At 49.2% G+C, this 21230-nt stretch overlaps 1 protein-coding gene across 3 annotated transcripts in view; it reads left to right on the forward strand.

The window, feature by feature from the left end:
* sned1 (sushi, nidogen and EGF-like domains 1) overlaps window positions 1-21230 on the forward strand; it is a 191727-nt gene that overhangs the window by 167982 nt on the left and 2515 nt on the right. Inside the window, exons 27-28 of one of the 3 annotated variants that reach the window (XM_038815010.1) lie at window positions 9720-9755; window positions 9940-10863. The exons of 1 other annotated variant lie outside the window; for it this stretch is intronic. In XM_038815010.1, the coding sequence (XP_038670938.1) occupies window positions 9720-9745 (26 nt within the window). In that variant the 3' untranslated portion in view covers window positions 9746-9755; window positions 9940-10863. Of the gene's footprint in view, window positions 1-9719; window positions 9756-9939; window positions 10864-21230 lie in introns of those variants that run through there. One more of the 3 variants, XM_038815009.1, reaches the window with a different exon arrangement.

The raw sequence follows: 21230 nt of genomic DNA on the forward strand, positions 1-21230 counted from the left end.
CAGCAGCCCCACTGGTAATTCTCCGGGCCCCGATGGGCCTAGCGGCCCCCCATTTTTGGCCAGTCCTGCTGGCGTGAAATGGACGTGGTCCCACATGGTGGGGCCTGGTTGATGGGCAAGCTGGTGCGATCCTCGGGGGGGAGGGGGATCTGGAAAGGGAGCAGGGGGATCTGGTCCGGGGGAGGAGGGCGGAGTGGGGGATCTGGTCCGGGGAGGGGGAGAGCAGGGGGGATCTGGTCTGGGGGGGAGCAGGGGGATCTGGTCCAGGGGGGGAAGCAGGGGGATCTGGTCCGGGGGGGAGCAGGGGGATCTGGTCCGAGGGGAGGGGGGGGAGCAGGGGGATCTGGTCCGGGGGGAGCAGGGGATCTGGTCCGGGGGGGAGCAGGGGGATCTGGTCCGGGGGGGAGCAGGGGATCTGGTCCGGGGGGGAGCAGGGGATCTGGTCCGGGGGAGGAGGGCGGAGTGGGGGATCTGGTCCGGGGAGGGGGAGAGCAGGGGGGATCTGGTCTGGGGGGGAGCAGGGGGATCTGGTCCGGGGGGGGAAAGCAGGGGGATCTGGTCCGGGGGGGGAGCAGGGGGATCTGGTCCGAGGGGAGGGGGGGAGCAGGGGGATCTGGTCCGGGGGGGAGCAGGGGATCTGGTCCGGGGGGGAGCAGGGGGATCTGGTCCGGGGGGGAGCAGGGGATCTGGTCCGGGGGGGAGCAGGGGATCTGGTCCGGGGGGGAGCAGGGGATCTGGTCCGAGGGGGATCTGATCCGGGGGGGCGGAGCAGGGGGATCTGGTTCGGTGGGGGGGGGGGAGCAGGGGGATCTGGTCCGGGGGGGGGGGGGGGGGGGGGTGCGGTCTCCACGGTGGCCTGGCCTGCGGTCGGGGCCCACCGATCTGCGGACAGGCCCCACTGATCTGCGGACAGGCCCCACTGATCTGCGGACAGGCCCCACTGATCTGTGGGCGGGCCTGTGCCATGGGGGCACTCCTTCCTTCCGCGCTGGCCTCTGTAGGGCTCCGCCATGGCCGGCGCAGAGAAGACATACCCTGCGCATGCACAAGATTACGCCGGCCGGAGTGCATACGTGGAATCACGCCGGCGGTTCTGCGCATGCGCTAACTTGCGCCGACCCTTCGGCACATGGTTGGTGCGGCGCCAACCCCCCGGTGCCGGCCTAGTGCGGATGATTCTGCAACTTCCGGTTGGCCCGACACCAGAGTAGTTCGCGTTTTAAGCCGGCATCGGGCCATTGGGGGATTCGGGAGAATCCCGCCCCTGTTATAGTGAGGAGCATGGCTAACATTCTCGGTGATTGTTTCCTTATTTGTCAGTGAAGAAATCAGAAGTGATCCGGTACCAGAATTATCTTCGATGCTTTTTTGCGGGGGAACAGCTGGGTTAAACTAACCACACAATATTATGGGATTCAACTTGATCCGTCAAACCAGACTGGTTGAAAACTTACTGTTGGATGTGAATTCCTGACAGGTTAGATTTGCAGGAAGGGTAGAAAACTTGGATCAATTGATTAGTTGGAATATTATGAACACAGGCTCTGCCTTGTGGAGCAGAGGTAGTGTCCCTATCTCTGGCTCAGAAGTCCCGGGTTCAAGTCCCACATCAGGACTTGATGGCTGCAGAAGTTATGTTGATAACCGGGTCGAACAGATTCATTATCAACCTGTAAATTCTTCCAATACGGAGAGTTTCCTGTTTAGTCATGCTGCAGAAAACAATGGCAAAGCCCCGCAGTACTTTACCAAGCGTAATTAAGGACCAATCCTGTGATCATGGCTTGAGAGGATGGGGTAGGGGAAGGGCTCGAGTAAATGGAGATTTAGAAATCCGATTGGGAAAATTGAAGTGTCGGAACAGCATAGTGATATGGGTAAAGACAAACAAAGTGGGACAGCAAACGACAAGAGTTTAAAAGAATGGATGTCAGCGAATAAGGCAATTGCAGAAAATAGAAGTAACTAATTTAGATCTGATTCCTATAACAGAGACATGGTCATAAGATGATCAAGGTTAGAAGAGGCAGACAGTTGGAGGGATTGTCCAGGACTGCTAGCTAGAACATAGAACATAGAACATACAGTGCAGAAGGAGGTCGGGATTAGTGGCAGGATTCGTGATTGGGTGGCGAATCAGGCATCGGATTGGGTTTAATGTGGGTTTCGCGCAGGGGTCCAACCCATTCCGAGTTTCCCAATGGGTTTCCACCCAAACCTGGTGGGAAAATGCAAAGTCCTCACCAAATTCAACAGTCCCCTGTGCTGCTGCAGCGACCCCCCCCACCCCCCACACTCCGCCCCAGCTAAGCCAGGAGCCTTGGTGGCATGATTTGGTGCAAGTACTGATGAACAGGTCCTAGCAGCTTATACTCCGGATTGGCAGGGTGGGGCAAGGGGGGGATAGTGCAAGGGGATGAGTACCTTTCTTGCATTGCTGAGGGGGCTCTCCTTCATGAGCGGCGGGGGTCAGGGCGGCTGGGGCTGGGCTGGAGGGGCTCGGGTCGAGGGACTTTTCCGGGATGGGGATCGTTTGGCTGGTCTTCTCATCTGCAGCCTAAAATACTTTAAACTGTCTCCCAACATGATACAATTAAAGATCTGTGAGGTGAAGGTAAAAGCCTTTCCTTTAATGTGGTGGAAACCTTGGAAGTGTTTTTTTTTCACAGTCCAATTCCATTGTCATTTATAGCTTGTGTTTATATTCAATGGACGATCGCCTTTTAAAAGCCTCTTGATTGACAGGTGCAGGCAGTTTCAAAGGAAGGCTTACCGTCGTTTATTTATACAGTTCTACACGAGTCCATTGACTCTGAAGAACTGCCTCTTTTGAGCAGCTGTTCTTTCTAACTGCAGTATTTGCAATCAGGCTGTCTCTTTGTTCTGAACAGTTTCCTAGAAGGTGCAGGGTGCCAGGTTGGCACTGCCAAGGGGTGGGGCCTGAAGGGGGAGGAGGCTGAGGTAGTGGAGACCTTGCCGGCCATTGGAGAGTGGGTTGGCTTTGCTAGCGATTCGGGTGGGGGAGGCGGTGCTGAAGCAGTATTCTAATATTGTCAGTAGGTTTAGGCCCCGCCCCTCTCTGGTCCAATGTAAAGCCCAATCCCGGTTTTAAACTTTCTAAGTGTTACGGAATAGCACATCAATGTCGCTCCTAGTGCCGGGTCCCGATTCCCCGCTGGTGGAAGCACTTAGTCTGCAAATGGGAGAATCACGCCCAGAACGGCAAACGTGATGGGGTAAACCTGATAGTGAAGAATCCCTTGCCTGTATGAGTGCAACTCCAACAACACTCAAGTAACTTGACACGATCCAGGACAAAGCAGCCCGCTTGATTGGCACCCCATCCACAAACATTCACTCCCTCCGCCATGGACGCACGGTGGCACGAGTGTATACCCTCGACCAGATAAACTGCATGAATTCACAAAGCCTCCTTTGACAGCACCTTCCACATTCACAAACACAAGCATCTAGAAGGGCCATGGAGCAGATACATGGGAACACCACCACCTGGAACCTACCCTCCAAGCCACACACCATCCGGACTTGGAAATGTATCGCCGTTCCTTCACTGTCGCTGGGTCAAAGTCCTGGAACTCTCTCCATAACAGCATTGTGGGTGTACCTACACCTTGGGGACTGCAGCAGTTTAAGAAGGCAACTCATCACTTTTTGAAGGGCAACTAGGGATGGGCAATAAATGCCGGCCTAACCAGCGACGCCCACAACCCGTGAATGAATTTTTAAAAAGGATACTAGTGAGAAAGTATCTTGCCTCTGAAGATCATGATGTAGAATCAGTCAGGGTGGAAATTAGGAATAACAGGAGTCAGAAAACATTGATCGAAGTCTCCTAAGTTTATTATCCACTAATGGTAATTATACCATTGTGCAGAGCAGTAAACAAGAAATTATTGGAGGGTTGTGGATTCTCCATCATTGAATACATCGATGTCTGGGGTACACAGATTTTTGGTGTCTCGGCGTTAAGAGATATTGGCACTGGGAGGATAAATGGAGTTGAAACCCAAGGTCATCCAGGATCGTACTGAATCATGGAACAGGCTGGATCGGCTGTGGTCTACCCCTCCGATTTCTAAGATTCTTTATTCAATGGAAGTCTGTAATAACCCTCATGAGACCCACGGTGATGGCCCAATTGATCTCCCTGTGGCACTCGTGGAATCCGAGTTCCTCCAATGAGGGCTGGAGGCCTAGCAGCTGGGGCTTGAACTAGTCGCAGGAGGAAAAACTACAGCTGTGATTCTGGACTGCACTTGAATTCCTCAGCTTGAGAGCAAGATCAGAGCGAATTTTAAAATGCCGCTTTTTGGAAGGCTTGAGGCCTTTCTGATTAGGCCCGGCAGACCAAACGGACGCAATCTTCCAGCCTTCAAGGGTTCCACAGAGTGGCGGTCTATCTGGACAACTTATTAATTACAGGAGCTTCCAAGAAAGAACATCTAGATAACCTAGAGGAAGTCCTCCGCTGTTTCTCGGAGGTAGGTGCTGCCCAAAAAGGGGCAAATGCGTCTTCCAGGCGAGAGAATACATCGATGTCTGGGGTACACAGATTTTTGGTGTCTCGGCATTAAGAGATATTGGCACGGGGAGGATAAATGGAGTTGAAACCCAAGGTCAGCCAGGATCGTACTGAATCATGGGGTACCAGATTGACAACGGTGTTTAATACCCAGTGGAAGAGGAGGTTCAAGCTATCAAACGGGCTCCAACGCCAGAGATTATGATGGAGCTAAAATCATTCCTAGTGCCCATTAGTTATTATGAAAAATTCATTACAAATTTTGCAACAATACTGACACCACCACGTCTGCTCTTAAAGAAACACTAGAAATGGGCATGGAAGGCATCACAAGAGGATGCATTTAGCAAAGTAAGAACCAGCTGTTATACTCAAAGCTACTAACTCACCATAATCCATACAACACGCTCATGATCATGTGCGATTCCTCTCCATGGGACAGAGACGCCGATAGCCTATGCTTCAAGAACCTTGGCTGATGCAAAGCGTAAGTATGCTCAGATTGAAAAGGATTGGCTGTGACCTTCGCAGTTAAACTGTTTAAGCAGTACGCCCACGGGACTTCGTAATTATCATGGACCACAAACCCTTAGTTGGCTTTTACAAAGAAGACAAAGTGATACCACCGATCGTGTCGGCCAAGATCCAGCGATGGACATTGCTGTTGGCGGTGTATGAATATATCTTCGGCTCTGCTGATTGCATGCACAGATGCCCTTAGCTGACTCCCATTGCATACACGTTGCCTCCTTCCACCTCCCCGTACCCGGCAGTAGCAGACAAAGTTGTGTTGCCACTCAACTTTATTGCCTGTCACAGCCTCGCAAATTCATGTGCGGATGCTAAAGGATCCTACGTTAGCAAAGTTGCGCCACCCCGTCCTACTAGGGAAACTTCCTGAAGAACTACAAGTATTCACAGCCAAGTAACAGGAGCGACATTCTCCTGTGTGGAGCCCAGATAATAGTTACAAGGCAAGGCCAGAAAGCCATTTTACAGGACCTGCATAATAAACATCCGAGGATGTCCAAAATGAAAGTGATCGGCAGGAACTACTTGCGGTGGCCAGGGCTCGATGGTAATTTTGAGAGATTGGTGCAGCAGTGTGCTACAAGCCAAGAGCATCAAAAGCTCCCACCGTCCGCCTCGCTCTACCTCTGGGTATGACAAGGGCGGCTTTGGGTGTGGTTACATGCTGACTTTGCTGGGCCTTTCCTGGATCAATGTTCCTACTACTACCACTTTAAAGCCAACCAGGATTGGGACCGGCATTACCAGTAGTCCCAACTGGGATCTATGTGCTGTATGCCGTGTTGCTTTTGCCTTAAGAATAAACCTGTGGTTGGATCACCCACCAGATGCTATCCATCACTTTACGGACCACCATAGAGAAGCTACACCAATCGTCCAGCGTCCATGATATTCTAGAGGTGCTCAGTCACCGATAATAGCACCCCCTTCACTACCGACGAATTCCTGACATTCATGCAGTCGAATGGGGTTAAACACATTTGGATCACCCCTCTTCAAACAGCCTGCCTGAGAGGGCAGTATAAACTTCAAGAGGGGCATGAAACAAACCATAGAGTCAGTTGGAACAGAACTGGTAGGCTTTTTGTTCAACTATTGGACCACGCCACGTGGCAACCGGGGTAGCGCCGGCAGAGCTACTGATAGGCCGACAGCTTCGAACACGTCTAAGCTTAACATTCCCCAACCTTGGTGGGAAGGTGGAGAAGAAACAAGATCTCCAGAAGAGGTACCATGACCACTGGAAGCAGGACAAGAGGGTTTGAGCCAGGAGAAACAGTATAGGTCTGGAAATTTGTAGGCGGGGCCTGGTGGATACCGGGGACCATAGTGGGGAAGGCTGGACCAGTCTCTTACACGGTCAAAACCAGGGAACGGACTGTGCTCAAACATGTGGACCATCTCAAAAGCAGGGAGCCCGCGCCCAGAGACAGCATCGCCTGATGAATCAGTCCCTCGTCCCCCTAGCCCACTACCCATGAGCTACGAAGTACTACTCTCCAAGGGCCAGAACACAGGTCTACATGCGATGGAACACTCTGCATCAGAAATAGAGACAGAACCCTCCATAATCTTGGATGACGGTTTGGTCAGGGAGGGACCTGGTTGGGACCCCGCTTATGGTCAGTGCAGAAGTGACACTCCCCGACACGTTATGCACCCCGCAACCCAGCCCCACAGTCATTGGAAATGTAGCCACGGGCAAAGCGTGCCTCCAACAGCAGAGGAACCTGTGGACTTTTGGAGGGGAAGTGATGTAATAAACTTCATGAGACCCACGGGGACGACCCAATTCATCTCCCCAAGAGCTTTGTGGAATATGAGGTACCCCATTGAGGGGCGGCGGCCTAGTAGCTGGGGCTCGTGGAACTAACACTTTAAAGCCAACCAGGATTGGGACCGGCATTACCAGTAGTCCCAACTGGGATCTATGTGCTGTGTGCCGTGTTGCTTTTGCCTTAAGAATAAACCTGTGGTTGGATCACCCACTCAGGTCTCCTGAATATTTTATAAAATCCATGGTTGCCAACATCCTCTTAAGACATGGTACCTGAAGAAGGAGCAGAGAACACATAAGAAAATCGTCGTAATGCAAAACAAACCCAGGTGTATCTGTAACCTTAAAAGAAGAATATTTGATAAAACAGCCAACTGATAGAACAGCAAGGAAAGAATTGACTTAACCCCAACACACTTTCACAGACTAAAAAAAATAATTCTCAGGAGAACAGGTATAGGTTTGGAGCTCAGCTTGAAGGCAACAAAAGTTGATACCAGACCAGCCAAAAAGAGGAAAATGGATAACTATGGCAGTGATAATAAAATTGTTTCAACTCCAAACAAAACCTTTCTTCAGTTTAGATTGTACTCGAATGCATCATCTTGAGCAAACTGTTGGTCGGCTCTCCTTTAACATTCACACCTTGTAAAACCTACACATCGTTTGTAACACTTGCGCAGGATAGTGCAATTCCTTCATGCTATTGAGCATCCAGACACTCTGCCCATTATCATCCACAATATACATCGAAACCCTTGGGGATGAAATTAGATAAGGGAGGGCTATTGAAGTCAATGGATCTGAATATTGGGCGACACTACCTATTTTGCACCCAGCCCGTGTCGAATCTCATTCCCTATATATTCTCCGACCTCGCTCAGGGCATATTTGCCCATGATTCATGGAGTGGCTCCGAACCAAGCTGTTCGAGTAAATCTACAATGCTGTTGTCTACCCAACAACGTTGAAAATTGCCAGGGTATTTCTTGTCTAAAAAAAGGCAGGAAAAATCTAACCTGACCAATAAGTGCCCTGTCAGTCTACTCTCAATCGTCAACAAAGTGATGGGACATGTAGTTGATGGTGCTATCGGGCAGCATTTACTCAATTATAACCTGCTCACTGACGCTCAGTTTGAGTTCCACCAGAACCACTCAGTTTCTGACCTCATTATATCCTTGGCTCAAACATGGACAACAGAGTTGAACTCCAGAGGTGAGGTGGGAGTGACTGCCCTTGACATCAAGACAGCATTTGACTGAGTATGGCATCAAGGAGCGCTAGAAAAACTGAAGTCAATGGGAATCAAGGGGGAAACTCTCCGCTGGTTGGAGTCACACCGAGCACAATGGAAGATGTTGTTGAGGTCAATCAGGACATCACTACAGGAGTTTATTGGGGGAGTGTCCTCGGCCTAACCACCTTCAGCTTCTTCATCAATGACCTTCCCTCCATCATAAGGTCAGAAGTGGGGATGCTTGTTGATGATTGCACAGTGTTCAGTACCATTCACAACACTTTAGCAATTCGTTCCTGCGTGCAGCAAGACCTGGATAGCACTCAGTTGTTTCCTGATAAGTCTCAAACAATATTCATGCCTTCCAAGTGCCAATTATCATCTTCAATAGGAGAGAATCTAACCATCGCTCCTTGACATTCAATGGCATTACCATTGTTGGATTCCCCCCAATCAACATTCTAGGGGTTACCATTGACCAGAAACTGGACTGAACTAGCCATATAAATACTGTGGGGTTACAAGAGCAGGCCAGAGGCTGGGAATTCTTTAGAGAGAATCCTGATTCCCCAAAGCCTGTCCACTATCTAGAAGGTACAAGCCAGGAGTGTAATAGCATATTCTCAACTTGACTGGATGAGTGCAGTTCCAACAACACTGAAGAAGCTCGGGCAGCGCAGTGGTGCAGTGGCTAGCACTGCTGTCTCACTGCGACAAAGCTGTGGTTTGATCCCGGCCCCAGGTCACTGTCCGTGTGGATTTGCACATTCTTCCCGTGTCGTCGTGGGTCTCACCCCACAACCCAAAGGTGTGCAGGGTAGGTCGATTGGCCATGCTAAATTGCCGCTTAATTGGAAAAATTATTTTCAAATCACTGAAGAAGTTTGACATCATCCAGGACAAATCAGCCCGCCTGATCACCACCCGATCCAACAGCTTAAACACACATTCCCTCCACCACTGCCACAAAGTGGCAGCAGTGCATAAGATATTCTGCTGAAACTCATCAAGGTTCCTTCGACAGCACCTTCCAAACCCATGCCAACTACCACTTAAAGGGCAAGGGCAGAAGACGCACGGGAACACCACCTGACTTGAAATATATCACCGATCCTTAATAAAAGCAAATTACTGCGGATGCTGGAACCTGAAACCACAGAGAAAATGCTGGAAAATCACGGCAAGTCTGGCATATCTGTAGGGAGAGAAAAAAAATCTATCGCCGTTCCTTCACTGTCGCTGGGTCAAAATCCTGGAATTCCCTCCCTAACAGCTGTGGGTGTACCTACACCACATGGACTGCAGTAGGTCAAGAAGGCAGCTCTGCCACTTTTTCAGGCGTAACTAGGGATGAGCAACAAATTTAGGTCTTGCTTGCTTATCTACTCAGTATTTGGAGATGAAAGGGTAACATCTCACAGTGCCGCACTGCCAGACAACCGTGTCATGATTATACACCGCCATACTCACCTGGCTGTTCAAATGTCATAATCAAATAAGATGGAGGATTTGATCATTACCAGCTCTTGGAGATGATATGGTTAGAGATGTTCAACACTGATGTGGTTTGGGTAGCAAGGCATTTGTCATTCCAATGTTTATTAAAATAACACTCCTCTCTTCCCCAGGAAACAGAAGGTTGTTCAGACATTAACTAATTACTGGTAAGTTTGTCACATGGATAAACCAGTTTCACGTACGCACGTATACATTTGTGTTTGTATTTGTGTGTCACAGTACGTGTGTCCTGTGTATCCGTGTCATATTTTAATGCACGCATTACATCATGTGTAACACGTGATTGTGATATTATGTGTATTGTAAAATAATGTAGTTTTTTTGTGATAGGAAACAGAATGGATCTCCTCTTCTATCTCAAAGTGTCCACATGGTATCGTACATGTCAAGTGTACATGTGTAGTGTCATGTATGTAATATGCATGTGTATAATAATGCATGTAAAATGTTTACCATCACGTGCGCTTCTATATCACAATTAATGTGTGAACACGTTTGTTTGTTTAAAATCTCATGGAGTCTCATATATGTATATGCATAATATCACAGTGTAATATGTATGTGGTCTCAGTGCATTATTTATATATTTCGACACTTTGTATGTATGTAATTTTCCGCTGTGATCTGTACACATGTAACATTCAGACAAGTGTAATAGATGTGGGATGACTAGTCGTCTTCTTTGTGCCTGAAACCTCTCCCAGGACATTCTCACTGGTAAAAGCCCAGTTCTCCTGATCCCAATAGCAGTGAGAGCAGAGACATTCGCTGCTATCGATAGATGCAATGACATCCATAGTACCAGGAGACTGATTTACCTCAGAACCAGGAACTCCCGATATCTCTGAAATGGCTCAACCCTGATGCTCCCACCAGGACCTGTAAACATATATTTGGGCCATTAGTCCAGATACTTGTATTGTTTTTTAGACTGATCTACTTGGAGTTATTCTTAGCGGGGAAAAGGTAGACAATAGATCAGTGTCAAAACACTGCAGCGCCCACGGCAATGCTGACACAGCTCAGCCAATCTCCGAGAACCCTCAATAATGCACATTCCCCCACTTACCCTGAGAAAACTCAGCATCCCACCCAAACACCCACTGTCCCCCGACAATGTTCATCCACTGCATGCCTGGGAATGCTCACCACCACCCCTGACAATGCGAACACCCTCCTCCCATCCCTGACGATGCTAACCAACTCCCATCCCTGACGATGCTAACCAACCCCCATCCCTGACGATGCTAACCAACCCCCATCCCTGACAATGCTAACCAACCCCCATCCCTGACAATGCTAACCAACCCCCATCCCTGACAATGCTAACCAACCCCCATCCCTGACAATGCTAACCAACCCCCATCCCTGACAATGCTAACCAACCCCCATCCCTGACAATGCTAACCAACCCCCATCCCTGACAATGCTGACACCCCCCTCCCATCCCTGACAATGCTAACACCCCCCCCATCACTGACAATGCTAACACCCCACATCACTGACAATGCTAACACCCCCCCATTCCTGACAATGCTGACACCCCCCACCCACCCCTGACAATGCTAACACCCCCCATCCCTGACAATGCTAACCAACCCCCATCCCTGACAATGCTAACCAACCCCCATCCCTGACAATGCTAACACCCCCCCATCCCTGACAATGCTAACACCCCCCCCATCCCTGACAATGCTAACACCCCCCCATCCCTGACAATGCTAACCAACCCCCATCCCTGACAATGCTAACCAACCCCCACCCCTGACAATGCTAACACCCCCCCATCCCTGACAATGCTAACACCCCCCATCCCTGACAATGCTAGCCAACCCCCATCCCTGACAATGCTAACCAACTCCCATCCCTGACAATGCTAACCAACCCCCATCCCTGACAATGCTAACCAACTCCCATCCCTGACAATCCTAACCAACCCCCATCCCTGACAATGCTAACCAACCCCCATCCCTGACGATGCTAACCAACCCCCATCCCTGACAATGCTAACACCCCCCATCCCTGACAATGCTAACCAACTCCCATCCCTGACAATGCTAACCAACTCCCATCCCTGACAATGCTAACCAACCCCCATCCCTGACAATGCTAACCAACTCCCATCCCTGACAATCCTAACCAACCCCCATCCCTGACAATGCTAACCAACCCCCATCCCTGACGATGCTAACCAACCCCCATCCCTGACAATGCTAACACCCCCCCATCCCTGACAATGCTAACACCCCACATCACTGACAATGCTACTACCCCCCCATTCCTGACAATGCCGACACCCCCCTCCCATACCTGACAATGCTAACACCCCCCCACCTGACAATGCTAACACCCCCCCATTCCTGACAATGCTGACACCCCCCTCCCACCCCTGACAATGCTAACACCCCCCATCCCTGACAATGCTAACCAACCCCCATCCCTGACAATGCTAACCAACCCCCATCCCTGACAATGCTAACACCCCCCATCCCTGACAATGCTAACCAACCCCCATCCCTGACAATGCTAACCAACCCCCATCCCTGACAATGCTAACCAACCCCCATCCCTGACAATGCTAACACCCCCCTCATCCCTGACAATGCTAACACCCCCCTCCCTGACAATGCTAACCAACCCCCATCCCTGACAATGCTAACCAACCCCCATCCCTGACAATGCTAACACCCCCCCATCCCTGACAATGCTAACACCCCCCCCTCCCTGACAATGCTAACACCCCCCCCATTCCTGACAATGCTAACACCCCCCTCATCCCTGACAATGCTAACACCCTACCCCCGACAATGCTCACTCCCCACCCCCGACAATGCTCACTCCCCACCCCCGACAATGCTCACTCCCCACCCCCGACAATGCTCACTCCCCACCCCCGACAATGCTCACTCCCCACCCCCGACAATGCTCACTCCCCACCCCCGACAATGCTCACTCCCCACCCCCGACAATGCTCACTCCCCACCCCTGACAATGCTAAATCACCTGACACCCAACAATGCTCAGCCTCCCTACCCTTGATAATGTTCAATCTTACCCTATCCAGACCCAACAATGCTCACCCCCCCACCTCCGACAATGCTCACCCTTCACCCCACCCCTGGAAATGCACAGCATGCCCAACTTTGCCTGCAGTCTTCACACCCTCGATCACGTTGACTGTGTTCCCACATCAGCCGGACTAAGAAGCAGGGCGGATAGGGGTGGGGAATTGTGGGAGCCGTGTGAGCATTGTTGGGAGTGCAGTGGGAGGGGGGTGAGGATTGTCGGGGGTGCGGAGAGGGTGAACATTGTTGGGAGTGCGGAGGAGGTGAGAGGGGTGCACATTTTTGGGGGTGTGGGGAGGGTGAACATTGTTTGGAGTGTGGGGGGGGTGGAGGGGTGAGCATTTTCGGGGGTGCGGGGAGGGTGGGAGGGGTGAGCATTGTCGGGGGTGCGGGGAGGGTGAACATTGTTGGGAGTGCGAGGGGGATGGGAGGGGTGTGTATTGTCGGAGGTGCGGGGGGAGCATTATCTGTGATGCGGGGAGGGTGAACATTGTCGGGAGTGCGGGGAGCTGAGCATTGTCGAGGGTGCGGAGGGGTCAGCATTGTCGAAGACGCGGGGGGGTCAGCATTGTCGGGGGGTGTGGGGAGCTGAGCATTGTTGGGAGTGCGGGGAGCTGAGCATTGTCGAGGGTGCGGGGGGTGTTGAGCATTGTCGAGGGTGCGGAGGGGTCAGCATTGTCGAAGACGCGGGGGGGTCAGCATTGTCGGGGGGTGTGGGGAGCTGAGCATTGTTGGGAGTGCGGGGGGAGGTGAGCTTTGTCGAACGTGTGGGGGGGTTGAGCATTGCCGAGGGTCCGGGGGGGATGAGCATTGTTGAGGGTGCGGGGGGGAGGGGGTGAGCATTGTCACGCATGCGGAGGGAAGTGAGCCTGGTTTAGGGGGGTGGATGAGCCTTGTCGAGGAAGCGAGGAGAGTCAGCATTGTCACATATGCGGGGCGGGGTGAGCATTGTCGGGGTGCAGAGCGGGGTCGGCATTGTCCCGTATGCAGAGCGGAGTCAGCATTGTCACTTATGAAATGAAATGAAATTCGCTTTTTGTCACGAGTAGGCTTCAATGAAGTTACTGTGAAAAGCCCCTAGTCGCCACATTCCGCCGCCTGTCCGGGGAGGCTGGTACGGGAATCGAACCGTGCTGCTGGCCTGCTTGGTCTGCTTTAAAAGCCAGCGATTAGCCCAGTGAGCAAAACCAGTCCTATGGGGCGTGGTAAGCATTGTCGGTGCGGGGTGAGCATTGTCGGTACGGGGTGAGCATTGTCGGTGCGGGGTGAGCATTGTCGGTGCGGGGTGAGCATTGTCGGTGCGGGGTGAGCATTGTCGGTACGGGGTGAGCATTGTCGGTACGGGGTGAGCATTGTCGGTGCGGGGTGAGCATTGTCGATGCGGGGTGAGCATTGTCGGTGCGGGGTGAGCATTGTCGGTACGGGGTGAGCATTGTCGGTGCGGGGTGAGCATTGTCGGTGAGGGGTGAGCATTGTCGGTACGGGGTGAGCATTGTCGGTGCGGGGTGAGCATTGTCGGTACGGGGTGAGCATTGTCGATGCGGGGTGAGCATTGTCGGTGAGGGGTGAGCATTGTCGGTACGGGGTGAGCATTGTCGGTGCGGGGTGAGCATTGTCGGTGAGGGGTGAGCATTGTCGGTACGGGGTGAGCATTGTCGGTACGGGGTGAGCATTGTCGGTGCGGGGTGAGCATTGTCGGTGCGGGGTGAGCATTGTCGGTGCGTGGTGAGCATTGTCGGTACGGGGTGAGCATTGTCGGTACGGGGTGAGCATTGTCGGTACGGGGTGAGCATTGTCGGTACGGGGTGAGCATTGTCGGTGCGTGGTGAGCATTGTCGGTACGGGGTGAGCATTGTCGGTGCGTGGTGAGCATTGTCGGTACGGGGTGAGCATTGTCGGTGCAGGGTGAGCATTGTCGGTACGGGGTGAGCATTGTCGGTGCGGGGTGAGCATTGCCGGTACGGGGTGAGCATTGCCGGTGCGGGGTGATCATTGTCGGTGCGGGGTGAGCATTGTCGGTGCGGGGTGAGCATTGTCGGTGCGGGGTGAGCATTGTCGGTGCGGGGTGAGCATTGTCGGTACGGGGTGAGCATTGTCACGTATGTGGGTGGGGTGAGCATTGAAAGAGTGCGGGAACGGTGAGCATTGTGGGGGGTGCCGGGCGTTGTGAGCATTGTAGTGGGCGGGGAGGGTGAGCATTGTAGGGGGGCTGGGAGGGTGACCATTGTTACGTATGCGGAGCGGTGCGAGCATTGTTGAGAGTGCGGGGAAGGTGATCATTTTCAAGGGTATGGTGCGGGTGAGCCTTGTTGGGGGTTCGGGGAGGGTGAACGTTGTCGAGGGTGCGAGGAGGGTGAGCCTTGTCCGGGATGCGGGGGTGTGAGCTGTGTTGGTATGCATAAGCAATCATGTAAATATTAATAGATATGACCTCCAATCAGCAGGTGGCAGTAAAGAACAACCATGTGACACTGTTATCACGGGAAATCTGGAGATAACAATAATCTTTATTATTGTCACAAGTAGGCTTACATTAACACTGCAATTCAGTTACTGTGAAAATCCCCTAGTCATGGTAGAGGATTGTTGCAGTTGTATCATAGTAATTTTCTTATTGTTATCTAACCCATGTTACTGCTTAACAATAAACATTTAACTGGTCACGAACTAGACATTCCCTAGTGCACTGATTCCGTCCAGCCAAGCACCAGAACGTAATATGGTACCAGGCTTGGGTCTGAAGATCTAAAAAGACCAAGGATGAAGATAACCGAGAAGAAAGAAGCAAAAGATTTCCATTAACCATGAAGCGGACTGACAGAATATAACGCAATGCATTACTAGTCATCGAAGTCAATCATGGAAGGTTTGAAGACACCACACGAGCTTCGGGTCACTGGTAGTGTGGATGAAAATTGGCACGCTTTTAAACGGCAATTCACATTCTATGTGGAGGCTCTAGCCTTCAGGCATAGCCCGATGAACGGTGAATAGCGTTGCTGCTCACCGTAGCAAGTCCACAGGCGATAGAAATCTTTAACACCTTCACATTTGATAATGAAGCTGAGGGAAATAATTTTGACGAAGTCGTGAAAAAATTTGATCGACACTGTACACCAAATAAAAACCTTTGATCAGTAGGTTTTTCGAACGTGTGCACAACAGACAGATGAATCGTTCAACAGCTTCTAAACAGATTTGAGGTTAAAGGCTCAGGCATGTAACTTTCCAACTTTGCAAGCGTCCGTCATCAGAAATCAGATTGTGTTCGGTATTAACAATGACAAGGTTGGGAGAGATTGTTGAGGGAGAATGAACTCCAGCTCGATGAACATAGAACATAGAACATAGAACAGTACAGCACAGAACAAGCCCTTCGTCCCTCGATGTTGTGCCGAGCCATGATCACCCTACTCAAACCCACGTATCCACCCTATACCCGTAACCCAACAATCCCCCCCCTTAACCTTACTTTTTAGGACACTACGGGCAATTTAGCATGGCCAATCCACCTAACCCGCACATCTTTGGACTGTGGGAGGAAACCGGAGCACCCGGAGGAAACCCACGCAGACACGGGGAGGACGTGCAGACTCCGCACAGACAGTGACCCAGCCGGGAATCGAACCTGGGACCCTGGAGCTGTGAAGCATTTATGCTAACCACTATGCTACCGTGCTGCCCATGAGGCCATTAAAATTTGTCATGCCAGCGAGCTAGCTGCACAGCAGATTAGCACCCCTAACTTAAAGAGTTATGGCACAATGATCAGAGATGCAGCCAACAGCATTAATGTTGTGACACATCCGAAGGTAAAACGTAGTCCCAACAGAGGTGACCATTTTAAACAAATATCTGATACCCCCATTTTGTACAAACAATGCGGCAACAAGCATTTGCAAAGGCATTATCCAGCATTCAATTCGGAAAGTTTCTAAATGCAAAGACAAGAATAACTTGAAAAATGAAAATCGCTTATTGTCACGAGTAGGCTTCAATGAAGTTACTGTGAAAAGCCCCTAGTCGCCACATTCCGGCGCCTGTCCGGGGAGGCTGGTACGGGTACTTTGCAAAACAATGTTTTTTGAATAAAAATATCAGAAGTACAAAAATCAATCAACATGGTTGAAGAGAACAATCTAGAAGATATTTTTTATTGATGTTATATCTAGTGAAGATAAACATTATAACCGGATGCAAGCTGAAAAGTCTTCAAAGCGGGTTTGCAGTTATACCAATGCAAATACAATTGTTCATAGAGATAACTTGACAGTTCCTCTAATGATTAATAAAATATTAGTCAATGTTAAACTTGACACGGGAGCGAGAGCAAATCTTCTCAGTTTATCAGATATGCAAGAAACAAAAATTAAACCGCAAGTTTTGAAAAGAAACGGTATTTTTGAAGGAATTAACACTCTAGGAGTATGCGAACTAGAGGTCAGTGTGAAGAATAAGGATGAATAAAGTGAAGTTTTCCATTATAGAGGCCGAGCGTGAATCACTACTGGGAGTGGAAGCCTGTGAAGTACTCACATTGGTAAAAAGTGTATACAGTGCTGACTGTGCTTTAACCACGCAAAATACATTAGTGGATTCAATAATTAAACTGTTTCCAGAAATATTTCAAGGATTCCGAGTTTCTCGATTCACTTATCGGATCCAACTGAAAGAGAATGCGCAACCAGTCATACATGCACCAAGGCGCGTACCAGCACTATTAAAGGATCGACTAAAAGATGAACTGAAAAGGATGACTGGGAGTGATCAAACGAATTGAAGAACCAATGGATTGGGTGAATTCCATGGTTTGCATGAAGAAATGTAACAATGACTTGAGAATTTGCATGGTTCCTGAAGACCTCAATTTAAATATAAAGCGAAAACATTATCCAATTCCAAAATGAGAAATGATTACGTGTGCGATGTCAGGAGCGACATGCTTTAGCAAACTAGATGCATCGCAGGGTTTTTGGCAACTCGAGTTGGATGAGGAGAGCACAAAGCTGTGCACCATATATACTCCATATGGGCCATACTGTTTTCTCAGAATGCTGTTTGGTATTATTTCAGCTTTTGAAATTTTCCTTAGGGCGATGGAACACGTTGTAGAAGGAGTTCCAGGCATTAGAGTGCACGTAGACAATATCATTGTTTGGGGTTCAACAAAAGAAGAGCACGACGAAAGGCTTATCGAAGTGTTGAGAGCCATAAAAAAGTATGGTCTCAGGTTAAATAAAGCAAGATGCCAGTGGGGTGTTGCAGAATTTACATTCTTTGGAGACGAGCTGTCTGCTCGAGGTGCACAACCAGACCAGGAGAAGATAACGGCGATATTAAACATGCCACGTCCAACAGACAAAAAAGGAGCCCTCAAGAAAATGAAATGAAAATCGCTTATTGTCACGAGTAGGCTTCAATGAAGTTACTGTGAAAAGCCCCTAGTCGCCACATTCCGGCGCCTATCCGGGGAGGCTGGTACGGGAATCGAACCGTGCTACTGGCCTGCTTGGTCTGCTTTAAAAGCCAGCGATTTAGCCTTGTGAGCTAAACCAGCGCCTAGAAGCAAGGTATGATAAATTTTGTAATAATAATAATCTTTATCATTGTCACAAGTAGCCTTACATTAACACTGCAATGAAGTTACTGTGAAAAGCCCCTAGTCGTCACGCCCCGGCGCCTGTTCTGGTACACAAGAGGGAGAATTCAGAATGTCCCAATTACCTAGCAGCACATCTTTCAGGACTTGTGGGAGGAAACTGGAGCACCTGGAGGAAACCCATGCAGACACGAGGAGAAAGTGCAGACTCCGCACTGACAGTGACCCAAGTGGGAATCAAACCTGGGATCCTGGTGCTGTGCTACCGTGCCGAGGTAAATTTATTCCTAATTTAATTTATGAGCAAAAGCGACATGCTTGCTGGAAATAATCAAAAAGGATACTATTTTCCTATGGTGTGAAAGACATGAGCAAGAGTGGCGAGTGCTAAAGGAAGCATTAACAGCAGCTCCAGTGCTGACATTTTTTGACCCCACAAAGAAGACAAAAATATCAAAAGGTGGGTTTGGAGCTGGGTTATTGCAGCAAGGCATTGATGAAAATTGGTTTCGGATTGCATATGCTTCTAGGTCATTGACTGACACAGAGCGTAGATTTGCTGAAATAGAAAAAGAATGCTTAGGCTTGATCAATGGTTTAGAAAAATTCCATAATTACGTATATGGCCTACCAACATTCTTAGCTGAAACAGATCACAGACCACTTGTAGCGATAATAAAGAAAAATCTAAGTGAGACGTCACCAAGAATACAACGTATGACGAAGAAGTTACAGAGGTACGACTTTGATCTCATTTACACTCCAGGAAAACATATCATAGTAGCTGATGCACTCTCATGAGCTACGGATATGATGGAAGAACAACGTATGGATGCGGTTGTGCAAGTGCATTAAATCTTCTCACAGAAACACTTCCTGGTCCAATGAGAAATTAAAATTGATCAAAGAAGAAACCAAGAAGGATGAAATGCTACAATGGATCATAAAATCTCAGTGAGAGGTGGCCAAAAGGATCCTGATCCAAATATGACAATATTTGAGCTGAGTTAAGTGCTGCCAATGGTTTTTCACTCCGGCAAAACGGGATTGTCATACCACAATCTCTAAGATCAACGATTCGACAGAAAATTCATGAGGGGCACTGAGGCAAAGAAAACTGTAAACAAAGAGCTAGAGATACGCTATACTGGCCAGGCATCAATCAAGATCATGATAGAAAACTGTGCAACTTGTCATAAATTTCAGTATAAACAACAAAAAGAACTATTGCAAATGGGTGAAATGATAACAATTCCGTGGCACAAAGTGGGAATCTTGGAATTTGGACTTTATCATAGAATTTTGGACACTGAGGGCAATTTATCATGGCCAATCCACCCAACCTGGATCTTTTCTATCTGGTAGGAAAAGAATACCTGTTAGTGATCGACTAGCCGGAAGTGGTACAACCAGCCAACACATCAGCCAGGTGTGTCATCAAACATACTAAGGACATATTTGCTCATCATGGAATACCACACATTGTCATGAACGACAATGGCCCATGTTTCAGCAGTCCTGAATGGACAGAGTTTGCACGAGGTATCATTTTTGACACATTACTTCTCGTCTTCTTTATCTGCAATCCAGTGGGAAGGCTGAAAAAGGTGTTCACATTGTGAAGTAGCTACTTGAAAAAGCAATGGAGAGTCTGGAAGATCCATATCTTGCGTTACTTAGCTATAGAGCGGCACCATTGATTAATACATTTATCACCTTCACAATTGTTAATGAATCGACAACTCAGAACAACCTTACCATATATTTCACAGGAACCAACTGTTCAGAAGCTTGCGAAGAAGCTCACATTTCAAAAAAGGAGAGAGATGAAGTTTATGATAGATCTACAAGATGTCTGCAACCACTAGCAAAGACTAACACAGTCAGAGTAGAAGATCTTGATGGACGTGGATGGTTGAAGTAATACAACCATCAGGTCCTCAGTCATACATCATTGTCGCCGATGAAGGACATGTTCTACGAAGAGAGCATTGGTGAAGGTTGAGCAATCCCTTGTTTCAGAACCACAGGATGATGTTGAAAGCAATCTCAGGACAAACTGAAGAAATGCTACCTCAGCACAAAGAAACCGAACAAGCTGAAGATGTACAAAACACAGAAATACAGTAAGAACCATCTTCAACAACAGTTGAAAACCAATCAAACTCACAAGTTCAACCAATGCTTAGAAGATCAACAAGCCACAGAAGAAAGCCAGACAGATTGAACTTGTGATGGACATTGAACATATAAATAATTGAAGTATTATGCATAATCATATGTACTCTATATTGAATTTAAATAATGTATGTAAATGTTATTCATTTCCAGAGGAAAGGGGATGTGATTATATACATAAGCAATCATGTCAATATTAATAGATACAACCTCCAACCAGCAGACGTCAATAAAGAATAACCATGTGACACTTACCTTGGGGAGCCTGGAGATAGTCGTCGGGGTGGATAGTCGCAATTGTAGTAGCTCTTCGATAATTGTATAATTGATCATTGTATCATAATAATTTATAATTAGTAGACTTTGACAGTTTTCCTATTGTTATCTAACCCACATTATTGTTTGACAATAACCATTTAACTAGTCACGAACTAGACATTCTCTATTGCACTGATTCCGTCCGGCCAAGCACCAGAACGTACCATGAGCCTTGTCAGGGATTCGGGGAGAGTGAGCCTTGTCGGGGGTGCGGGGGTGCGGGGGACGGGGGGACGGGGGGGGTTGCGAATTGTTGGGGTGTGGGGGGGTGAGCATTGTCTGAGGTGCAGGGGGGGCTGTGAGCAGTGTTGGGTGTGGGAGAAGGTGAGCATCTTTGATGCCTGGGCACTGTGACAGGTAACACCCCACGCGCAGCAGCCAATATCCGAACACCCAGTGGATGGGAAACAGCTCCGGGGACATGTCCAAGGCTGGAGGTTGGGTGAGGGCTATGGGGAGAG

This window comes from Scyliorhinus canicula, chromosome 13, assembly GCF_902713615.1.
Source record: "Scyliorhinus canicula chromosome 13, sScyCan1.1, whole genome shotgun sequence".
NCBI classification, from domain to species: domain Eukaryota; kingdom Metazoa; phylum Chordata; class Chondrichthyes; order Carcharhiniformes; family Scyliorhinidae; genus Scyliorhinus; species Scyliorhinus canicula.